At 44.4% G+C, this 11,100-nt stretch overlaps 1 protein-coding gene across 1 annotated transcript in view; it reads left to right on the top strand.

Annotated features, from left to right (window-relative positions):
- The first annotated feature begins 6,335 nt into the window (after nucleotides 1-6,335).
- The window catches only part of LOC307222053 (tumor necrosis factor receptor superfamily member 1B-like), a 39,833-nt gene continuing 35,068 nt past the window's right edge, over nucleotides 6,336-11,100 (top strand). Inside the window, exon 1 of the mRNA XM_079987084.1 lies at nucleotides 6,336-6,463. Coding sequence (XP_079843210.1) covers nucleotides 6,395-6,463 — 69 coding nt within the window. The 5' untranslated portion in view covers nucleotides 6,336-6,394. The remainder of the gene's footprint in view (nucleotides 6,464-11,100) is intronic.

The raw sequence follows: 11,100 nt of genomic DNA, 5'->3' as shown, positions 1-11,100 counted from the left end.
CAAAGCTTTTAAATTATTATTTTTCATAAATGGTCTGTAATTACGTTTTTCTACCACACCCAAATATTTCATGGCTTGGCCATGGCTTGGTATACCTGTGTTGTCTATTTTGTTTATTTTTGTGATCTAAATTAAAGCATAGCATTTCTGATTTCTTTAGGCTAATCTGAAGGCCAGACCTTCTGCATCATTCTTGCCATGAAAGGCATCACCTGCTTTTCTTAATTGTTAATTCAATAAAATCAGTGTGTCACCAGCAAACATTCCTATGCAGCATTCTGTGTGATTAATTTGGACTCCTGTTGTTTTAGGGTCATTTCTAATTACTTCAACCAGTGGTTGCAAACAAAAAGTACATCCCCACCCCCCCACCCCGGGCATGAAAAAAATATGTGATCCTCAGGCTAGAAAAAATTCCCTCCTCTAGTCTGGGCTACTCCACCCTCAATTCTCTCTGCCCTACAACATTTTACAGCCTCTTTAACTTCAGTGCTTCTTGTTCCTTTCCTCAACTCTCCCTCACAATACATTATAAACAGGCCATTCAGCGAATGCCAGCAAGTTCCACCTGAATCTCCTTCTCCTTCTTCTTTGTTAAACGATCTCCAAAAGGTGTGTTATAGGCGTTCTAATTCATGCTTGCACAAGGTTGCATTTAACTTTCCAAAATGCAGAACTGGAGAAAGTCAATTTGCACTTCCCAACTGAGTCTTCGCTGAGTCAACTATTTCCTTCTGTGATGGGGAAGTGATCTGCAAAGCTTCACATTATTGCGAGTCATGTGCAATTGTTACCGCTGTCTCACATTCTAGGTGTCTCCCTGACTATTTACCGGGGAAAACTGGGGAAGGGTCCCAGTTCAGTGGGCCGAGCAGATGCTTCAGGTACAAAAGCTACAGTTCCAGGCACCTATCTGAAATGCTGGGCAGCTGCTGCCACCAGTATGGACCACAGATTAGGAACCCCTTTCAACCACCTGAGGACAAAGCCATTGATGGGCAGGGACAGAGGTAAAACTGGGTGGAGTAGTGGGTATGATTCTTACATTTTACAGTAGCTACATTCCAGCCTCACAAAACCCAAGAAGTTTATATGCACACACACGTCTCCATCCACCACCTAGGCAAGCATGGGGCATTATCACAGTTCAAAGACACATTTCACCCAAGCAAAACCACTTGAGGAGGGGAGGGGGCGTGAGGGGCGTGCCCACTGGGAGGGGGGCTTTCCTAGGCAAAGGCCCATGGGATGAAGAGAAAGGCCTGGACAGCCACATTTGAGTCCATGCACCTGAGAAACTAATGTGCTCCACCACAAGAAAGAGTTTCAAAGCTTTACGGCAAACAGTCTTTAAAACAGTTACAATTAAATCTTACAAGATACAAAGGAACACATTGTTGTTAAACAAGCAAGCAATGTGGTCCAGTCTCTTTTTTTAGGTCCTAATACTGTATCTACAGCAGTGGCCAGAGGAGAAACGACTGCACAGACAGAAGAAACACAATCGTGCAACTGTAGCAGCAAAACCAGACACCTGTATCTGCTCCAGCTGCAGTAAAACTAGTCTCTCCCATATAGGTCTGTACAGCCACAGCAGGCGCTGTAACTCTCCTGAAGTTTGAGATTAGCCCCAAAGGGGCATTCTTCCATTGTCTCCCAAGACAGACAGATGTCAACAACAGTTCAATTAAAATTTCTTCTCTCTACTCCCAGAGAGAGATCCTAAGTAACTTGCTTGTATCATCATTGTGGAGCTTAGCTTCTATTGCTGCTGCTGCTGGCTCCACCAGGGCTTATCGAGGTTTCATCTCCTGCTGTTAAAGATCTCTTGGTTTTCCAAAAATGAGTCATCACTTAGCCTAATGACTGAAAGGGAAACATCCAGCCTTTTCTGCTGCATTTGCCAGAGTGAAACCTCCCATGCCGAATGCAAACCTTCCATTGCAAATACAAACCTTACAGCATAGCATTTCAAATACAATGCACTCAAACATAACATTTAATGTGATATCTTTAACACCTCAGTGCTTTTGCATGGAGCAGGTGCTTTTGCATGGAGAAAGTCCCAGAAGCAAGGTGGACCAATGGCCTGATTCTGTACAATGAAGCCCTCCAGGACCCCCTGCCAGATACACCCTTCTCTGGCCCTGCTCCACACTCTCCTTGATGGCTTTTTTACCTGGCTTGAATGTGTCACTGAACTGTGATAATGCCTCTTGCTTGCCTGGATGAAGGACGGACAGACTGTGAGCATGTTGCTCTGACTTTTGATGACTAAGTGTGTAAGAGTCATAGCCATCGTGTTGTCCAATTTTGTCTCTGGCTCCACCCACCAACATGGGCACATGACCCCCTGGAAGATTGCCCAGGAAGGAATGCAGCCCTCAGGTTGGGGGGAAAGCCCAGCCTTGTTCCAGTGTCCCCCCACCCACCCACAAATTTTGTTAGCTCGTAATGAATGAACTGAGTCTCCTTGTGTCTCTACATATGCAGTTTCCATCATGTCAGAGGATTTGCTTTTGCACCAATGAGCAACAGGAGGGTGCCAACAAATCCTGCCAAGGCTACAAGGTTCAGTTCACCTGTCCAAAGACCTTTTGTTGATGTGTGATACATTGACGGGAACGGAGAGACACTTTGTATGCAGGGAAAGTCTCCTGCCTGTAACCATTAGGTAACACTGCTTGCCAGTGTACACAACACTGAGCTACATGGAGCAATAATATGACTCTTATCAGATATTAGGTACCTTCAGGCCCCAGGCCTTTGCTCAGCGTTCAAACCAAAACAAGGGTGAGAAATAGGAGCATACATAACTGTCTTATACTGAGTCAGACCATTGGTCTATCTTGCTCCGTATTGTCTACACTGACTGGCAGAGGCTCTCCAGGGTTTCAAGTGGCGGGTATTCCCAGTCCTACCAGGAGATGCTAGGAATTGGACCTTGGATCTTCTGAATGCAACACAGATGAGTTGTGGCCTTGCTTAATTACACTGGATTGTGGCCAACTACATTCTACTCAGACTGAACCCATTGAAATTAATGGTCCTATGGTAGTCATGGCTGTTAATTAAACGGGTCTACTCTGAGCAGGGTTAGTTTTCAAGCCATTATTTTCAATGCCACACTTTTATTTTATTTTTAAAAATTCTTTATTTTCTTAATAATAATTCTTAAGAAAATGCAGTTCAGCTGATGACCGCTCCTGAAAAATGTTGCGCAGGAGGAGAAATGCTGAATGCTCTCATAAGAGAGACTTCTCTCACCACCTGAAGTTCCCCTTGATTACTGATATAAAATGTCAACAAAGCATAATGATAACAAAACAGACATGCATGAAGTGTAAAATATTGACTAGGCAAATCAAGCGAACAAATAGAAAATAAAATAAACAGTGGGGGATATGAGTAACTGCAGCTCATCTATAAACTCGTAAACAGAAGGAGTTTAAGAAGATAGAGGGGTACCTCAGGTTACAGACTCCACTAACCCAGAAATAGTACCTCGGGTTAAGAACTTTGCTTCAGGATGAGAACAGAAATAAATCATGCTCCAGCGGCGTGGCAACAGCAGGAGGCCCCATTAGCTAAAGTGGTGCTTCAGGTAAAGAATCGTTTCAGGTTAAGAACGGACCTCCAGAACGAATTAAGTTCTTAACCCGAGGTACCACTGTATATCAGAACACTCCTGGGGGCACAGAAAAAAGTGTTTTCTCCGCATGTTAGATTTCCCATTTACTCTGCATCCACTCTTCTTCCACCACTGGTTTAGAAAGTGGTGTTACATGCACAGTTTATATCTACGATCCATATTCTAACCTGTATCTATCATATTCTTTCTTGGAAATGCTGCATTTTGATGCATTTTCCCCAAACCAGCTTCCATGCAAATAGAGAAAAAGAACAACAAAGCTACATTTTATGCCCCTGATATAAATGGAACCAAGTGGATTTGTTTGAAGTTTAGGTACAAGTCAGCTTGCAGAAGAGAGGTTGCATGGAGTTAAGACAGAACGAGGAACTTCCAGAGTCCCAGATTATCCTTGAACCTTTATCTCTATGCTGACTTATCTCTCCCTATCGCTCTCTTTGTTGACTATACTGCTATATCTTAGGTTGCATCCTGTTTACAACTTCCTCCTCCTCACACTTACTTCTCTCTATCGGACCTCAAGAGGAGAAGTTCACGTTGGAGTTATCCTCTGAGAACAAAGGAGCAAAGAAGGCTGCCTTTTGTCTTCTCCACATGAGCTAGTTAGGTTAGAGACCTATATATATATATAAAAATCTACCTGAGTTACTTCCTTACTATAAATTACTTCGTTATTTTTCTTAGTCTACAGTCATCTCCGTGTGTGAGACTGAATGGGTGGAGTCTGCTCTCCAACCAGATTCGCTAGCCAAACGCCCCAGGCTTTGCATATAGAATCGCAGAATGGTAGAAATGGAAGGGACCCGAGGGTCATCTGGTCCAGCCCCCTGTAATGCAGGAACATGCAGATAGTGCGTATAGGAATCGACCCTGTGGCCTTCAAAGAGCTCTATCAAGTAAATGGAGTCAAACTTCTAACAGGATTGCCACAGGGGAAATACCGGTAAACAGGCGCCTCAGCAAGCAAGCTCTGTTGTATACAGGCGCCACGATTGTTGTCACGATCAATATGACCATTCTAAAACGGATTCAGGACCAATAATGTTTCTTTTCTTTTTCTTTTTAAAAAAATTCCTTCCAGACAACACCATTACTGGCCCCAACAACATCACACATACCATCTCGGGACTATTTAATTGCTCATCGTCTAACATTGTGTATGCCATCAAATGCCAACAGTGTCCTTCAGCTCTCTATATTGGACAAACAGGCCAAACCTTACGCCAAAGAATAAACGGACATAAATCAGACATCAGGAATCACAAGACAGAGAAACCAGTAGGAGAACACTTCAATCTCCCAGGACATTCTATACAAGATCTCAAAGTAGCTGTTCTATTACAAAGGAATTTCAGAAATAGACTGGAAAGAGAAGCTGCTGAATTGCAACTTATTACCAAACTTAAAACCATGGAGAGACCTGGTCTGAACAAAGACATTGGATTCTTATTTCATTATACATGACAAAGCCATTTTTCACCTTCTCACCCCTTGCTTTTTCCTGTAAGACCTATTGCAGTCGTTAAGAGTCGTCAACAGGCTCATCACAGCTATCTGCCAATCACCCAATCCCACCACCCTTCTGAGTAATACCCCTCCCCACCTTCTCACTATATAGAAGGGTCTGGTGACTTCTGTTTCAGTGTATCTGAAGAAGTGTGCATGCACACGAAAGCTCATACCAAGAACTAACTTAGATGGTCTTTAAGGCGCTACTGGAAGGAATTTTTTTATTTTGTTTTGACTATGGCAGACCAACACGGCTACCTATCTGTATCTTTTTTAAAAAATATTAAACAATTTCAACATAACAAATTATCAGTCCAAATAATCAATTACATTGTTTCCGCACACACCCCGCCATCCCTCCCACTCCCCCCCCCACAAGAACTTCCCTCAGCTCCCCTCTCTGATTCCTTTGCACATATTGTTCTCTGCACGTTATAAAATTGTACCTATCTTTGCCTTATCTATCAAATGTTCAACTAATAAATTTGCGGATGTTTATTCAAAACCTGCCAAGGAGTTCAGATCATTTTGTTGTCTTTTTAAGTAATTTGTAAAAAAAGTTTCCATTCTTCCTTGAAGTCACGATTGCAGGACCGAGAAGCAGAAGCAAGCGTCTCCCTGTGTGTCCAGGGTCACTGCGGGCTGGGACGGAGCAACGGCGGCAGAAGTTCTTTGCACATGCTTAGATGTCACTGTTTCCAGCCTGGGAAGAATGCCTCGAAGATGCCTCTGAGCGCGTCCCGAGAACCGCCCCTCTTAGCGATCGCTTATTCCGCGAGAGCGATGCCTCTGCGCGCGTATACAGTGGTACCTCGGGTTAAGTACTTAATTCGTTCCGGAGGTCCGTTCTTAACCTGAAACTGTTCTTAACCTGAAGCACCACTTTAGCTAATGGGGCCTGCTGCTGCTGCCACGCCGCCGGAGTACGATTTCTGTTCTTATCCTGAAGCAAAGTTCTTAACCTGAAGCACTATTTCTGGGTTAGCGGAGTCTGTAACCTGAAGCGTATGTAACCCGAGGTACCACTGTATTGCACAAAACTCTCCTCGGGAATGCGAGAAAGCGCTCTCTGGACATGCTCAGAGGCGCCCGGTGTATCCCCCTTCTTTGGCTCCTTGGGTCCAATCCCTCCTCCGGGCCGGCCCCTTCCCCGCCCCTTTGGATCTCGCCTCGACTTGGGGCGCCCGAGGCAACAGCCGCCGCTCCTTTCGCTTTCCGCTGCGAGTGAGCGAGATGTCGGCGCGCTGTCGCTCCGCGGGGCTCCTCCTCTATGGGGCGCTGCAACTGGTGGGGCTCCTGAAGGTAAGAGAGGCAACCCCTTCCGTGGGCTCTCCCACCCCCAGGATAGAGTCGTCGTCCCCAGGTTCCCCCACCCGGTGTCCTTAGAGCTGCCCCGTCCTATTCAGCCCCCAACCAAATCACAGAGGCAGGCTCCCACCCAACCCCCATCAAGAGACCCCCTTATTTTCCTAGAAGCACAAAGCGCGACCCCCACTATCCTATTCAGCTTTCCCCCCCCCACAACCCAGTCCACGGACACCCTCCCACCCCCAAGCCAGCCCTCTAACGTGTCCTTAGGACCCCCAAGAACCGAAGCCAGGAAAAGCCTCTCAAGTCCGCCCCCCCCCCTCCAGGTTCGTGCCCGGACAGTGCCAACCATTCCTGCTTTTCACTGTGGGTTTCCCTAGGGTTTATTTTTAATAACATTAAGCAGTTAAGAATCGTTTTTAATTAATTATACTCCATCCACTGCCAATCCCCTTTTAATAGATGCCTTATTGTGTCCTTAAAGCACAGGCCCACATTCGATTCAGCACCTAAAGTTCTCTGGAGGGCATTTCATGTCTCCATGAGACAGGCAGACATCCAACAGGTACATGCAACAGTGTGTCCCTATGGCTCTATATCTCCATTCACGTATATTGCCCCCCTCCCAGAATATTGCTCTGTCCCTTCCCCAGAGGCAGAAGGATTACAGTGGTACCTCAGGTTACATACGCTTCAGGTTACAGACTCTGCTAACCCAGAAATAGTACCTCAGGTTAAGAACTTTGCTTCAGGATGAGAACAGAAATTGTGCTCCAGCAGCGCAGCGGCAGCAGGAGGCCCCATTAGCTAAAGTGGTGCTTCAGGTTAAGAACAGTTTCAGGTTAAGTACGGACCTCCGGAACGAATTAAGTACTTAACCCGAGGTACTGGCCTTCTGCCGCTGCGCCGCCAGAGCACAATTTCTGTTCTCATCCTGAAGCAAAGTTCTTAACCCGAGGTACTGTTTCTGGGTTAGCGGAGTCTGTAACCTGAAGCATATGTAACCTGAAGCGTATGTAACCCGAGGTACCACTGTACTTGCCTCCCCACCCTAAAAAACATATATTTGAATCTCTCCACATTCAGTGGGGCAGGGAATGATTAATGGAAAATACAGGTTACCATAGCTATAAAACTTTTCAGCAGCTCATATAGTCTTTGCATTACAAAGGAGGCGATACAGGCAAGGTACTAAATAAACACTGTGTAATGCAAAGGTTTAGAAACTTTGCGAAGACTAAGCCTTTGTAAATGCCACTGGACTTTGGACAGTAGAATATATACAGTAATACCCAAGCAGTCATATGCAGCTTCACGACACTGAAGTGCAGACATTGTTCTATCAAGTCAATGTGTTCTGAAATATCTACCTGAGCTGACCGGATATTTCTGTCCAATGCTGACTGCGCCGCAGCCATGAAATGCAAAGATCTGGTCGACCCAAACTCTGATATCCTCAATAAGAAAGCCTGTTGCAACAAGTGTGTTTGAAGAAAACGCCACAGGCGCATTTTAATCTATAGTCTTCTTCAGAGGCAACAAATTGGAAGAGAGCATTCCTTGTGGGTGGGCTCAGCAAATTCATACGAGAGATAATTCTGCTGTTGCAGTTTTAAGAAAAATCGTCTGAAGCTCACCTGCGGTACAGAAGTCTCCAAGTCCCAAAGAGTCTCGGTCTTCACTTTTGTTGTAAAGATGTGCTCGGTTCTGCATTGGGTTGCAACAACCTTCGCAGTTACCAGGACCAAAATATCTGGAGGAAACCAGGCCAGGGGTGGTTGGATCCAGACCACGTTTCAGCTTCTTCCAGTGGGAGTTTTGAGCAGATAAGCATTTGACTGCCTGGTGCAGAATGTCTGGCTAGGAACAGAGTATTCCAGGTTCAAACCTCTTTGTGGCTGTGGACCAGTTGCAACCCTCTCAGCTTGGCCTACTTTGCAGGGGTGTTAGGAGAATAAAATGGGTGATAGGTGGGAGGGAGGGAGAATGGTGCTCAGCACTTTGGGCTCATGGAAAGAAAGGTGGGATGTAAACAAAACAAACAGATACCCATTGACAGTCCTCCAGGAATGTGTCTCATCCCATTTTCAAGCACAAGCCCATTATGTGCCTACTCAGAAATCCCAAGTTTTTGATTTGAGTTTCCATTGAAATGAGGCTGCATTTTAATGTTTTAATGTTGTGTTTTAATCTTGTTTTTAAGTTGTATTTCAATCAATTTGTTTTTATGTCGGTTGTTAGCCACCCTGAGCCCTGAGTCTTGGCTGGGGAGGGCAGGGTATAGATAAAATTTATTATTATTATTAAGCGCATGGGATTGCAGCCTAAAGCTCATGGCCACCACATCTGGTGGCTGTCACTTTGCTCAGAGCTCACCCTGATTTATTGGCAAAGAGTTTTTTCCCCGGAGAGGTTAGGTGATGTTGGTTGTTTATCGAGCGTTTCTTCTGATTTGTTTGTGGGCTGGTTAGATGACATCACGCCGAGGAATTGTTATGCCACACTTTCCAGGCATGTTTCTTACTGCAGAAAAAAAATAAATCATTTTCTAAAAAATAAAAATAGGAGAGGCAGCAGGTTTGTTGATCAAGGGCCCCAAATTCACTTAAATTTCTGCTGCCTGATTTTACTGGTGCGTGATTGTATCTCTTTTGCGAAATAGCAAATCTGGAAGTGTCCTGAATTTATTTGTTTCTATAACACAATTTCTCTGCATGGGGCTGTGGCCAACTAAGTCCTACGTACTTAAGAGTGAACCCAGTGCTAGCCTTAGGCATCTGGTTGGCCACTGTGAGAACAGGATGCCGGATTTAGATGGGCCATCGGCCTGATCCAGAGAGGCCTTCTTAAAATAAAACTTCAAGCCCTTTCTTTAAAATCCCCAACACAAAACTGCCCTTCCTATACCTGTCACACAGCTCTTTTGACACATGTCAATAACTTGTCTGTGTGGGATGGACTCTTGCATTTAAGATTCTTTTCTTTGCACTGAGTTGACATTTACTGCTCACCACAACCCCTTTTTTTCTGGAGAAAGCACAATCTGTTAATCCTCCTGGTATACATGGGAAGTTTTGGGAATTTACAGTTTCTTTTTTCTTTTTTGTCCCAATGCCCTCTCTCTTTCTTTGCATTTCATTTACATTAGAACTTCTCTTGTCATTTTGTTGCACAATTTGAAAAAAAAAATTGTTGGAGACCTCTGCTTGGGATTTTGCAGTTCTAAATAATTATGCATCACAACCATCGACAGAAGCTCTACATGCGAGCAGGACTGAGCTGCTTTTTCCTCTTCCAGCAACCATAGGCAACATATGCAATGTTGAGGGCAAAGTCTTCATAATTACACCCCGTTTGCAAGTAGTGCATGAAAGGGCCTGGATTTTATTGGAAAGTCCCAGGGCTCTTCCACTTGACTGAGCATTCGTTGTTCATTGAACATTCATCCTAATTTGCTTGCAAGAACCTTATGTGAGGCTTAGACTATGTCTGGTCTTGAGCATTTGTTTCAATTTGCAGTTTGCAGGACAAGGAGTATTCCTCCTCATTTGCTTTGCGTACTGTTTATACACCCACCCACCCCACACATTTCAACGCATTTCCTTTTTCCTAACTGCAAATGTCTGGTTCCTATTTTTTAACAGAGGATTTGCTGTGTCAGGGTGACAGAGCACTTGAATCAACTTTAATTGCCCAAACCAAAATTTCTCGGTATGTGTTTGAATCCTTCTTGCAAAACAGTGACAGGTTGGAGGCACCCTCAGGCCTGATCTGGAAACAGCATAATGCTTATTTTGACTTTAGGTCATAATTGTAGCTCCTTCCTTGTAATTTCTAAGGTTCAGCATCACTCGGTGAAACGGGGACTTTAACCTGAGTTTAGGGCCTTCTCGGTAATGGCACTCACCCTATGGAATGCCCTCCCATCAGATGTCAAGGAGATGAGTAATTATATATCTTTTAGGAGACATCTGAAGGCAGCCCTGTGTAGGGGAGCTTTTTAAGGTTTAATGTTTTACTATGTTTTTATATATGCTAGAAGTTGCCCAGAGTGGCTGGGGCAACCCAGATGGATGGGGTACAAATAAATTATGATTATGATTATTACAACAAAAGTTTGGTCTTGTTTACTCCTTAGATTAACGGTGATGGCGGCAGGGCAAAGGCCAGAGGTAGACAGTGAAAGCATGTCTCAAACACAGTGAAGACTCATATGCCAGGGGTGGGGACCATAAATAGTAAATACTTGACTGGCTTGTTTATTCCGAACTTCTTATCTGTTCCATATGTTTACCTTCAACTTAGTTTAGCAATGAGCAGCAAAGGTATAAAGGTATACAGTGTTATTTTTCTAGAAAAAAGAGGTACCAGAAATCAGCACAAATGCCTCCCTTGTTCTCTTATAATGACAATGGTGCCCACCTGAGAGGTGCCGGAACGGAGATCCAGCTGGGAAAAAAGCCCTGGATGTATATAGGCAAAGGTTTGCATCCTGTTTTATGACAGACTGAACAGAAAGATCTCCCCCTTTCGTTGCAGATTTTATTAACTGAGAAAAGAAGGGGATTCCCAGGTTTGAAAAATTAACTCAGAATGGGCAGCTATTAACAAGGCAGGACATTGGTAGTAGT

This window comes from Podarcis cretensis, assembly GCF_951804945.1.
Source record: "Podarcis cretensis genome assembly, chromosome: 8".
In the NCBI taxonomy this organism is placed as follows: Eukaryota; Metazoa; Chordata; class Lepidosauria; order Squamata; family Lacertidae; genus Podarcis; species Podarcis cretensis.
Note: the sequence above shows the minus strand (reverse complement) of the source record. Positions and strands in the feature narration are given on the sequence as shown.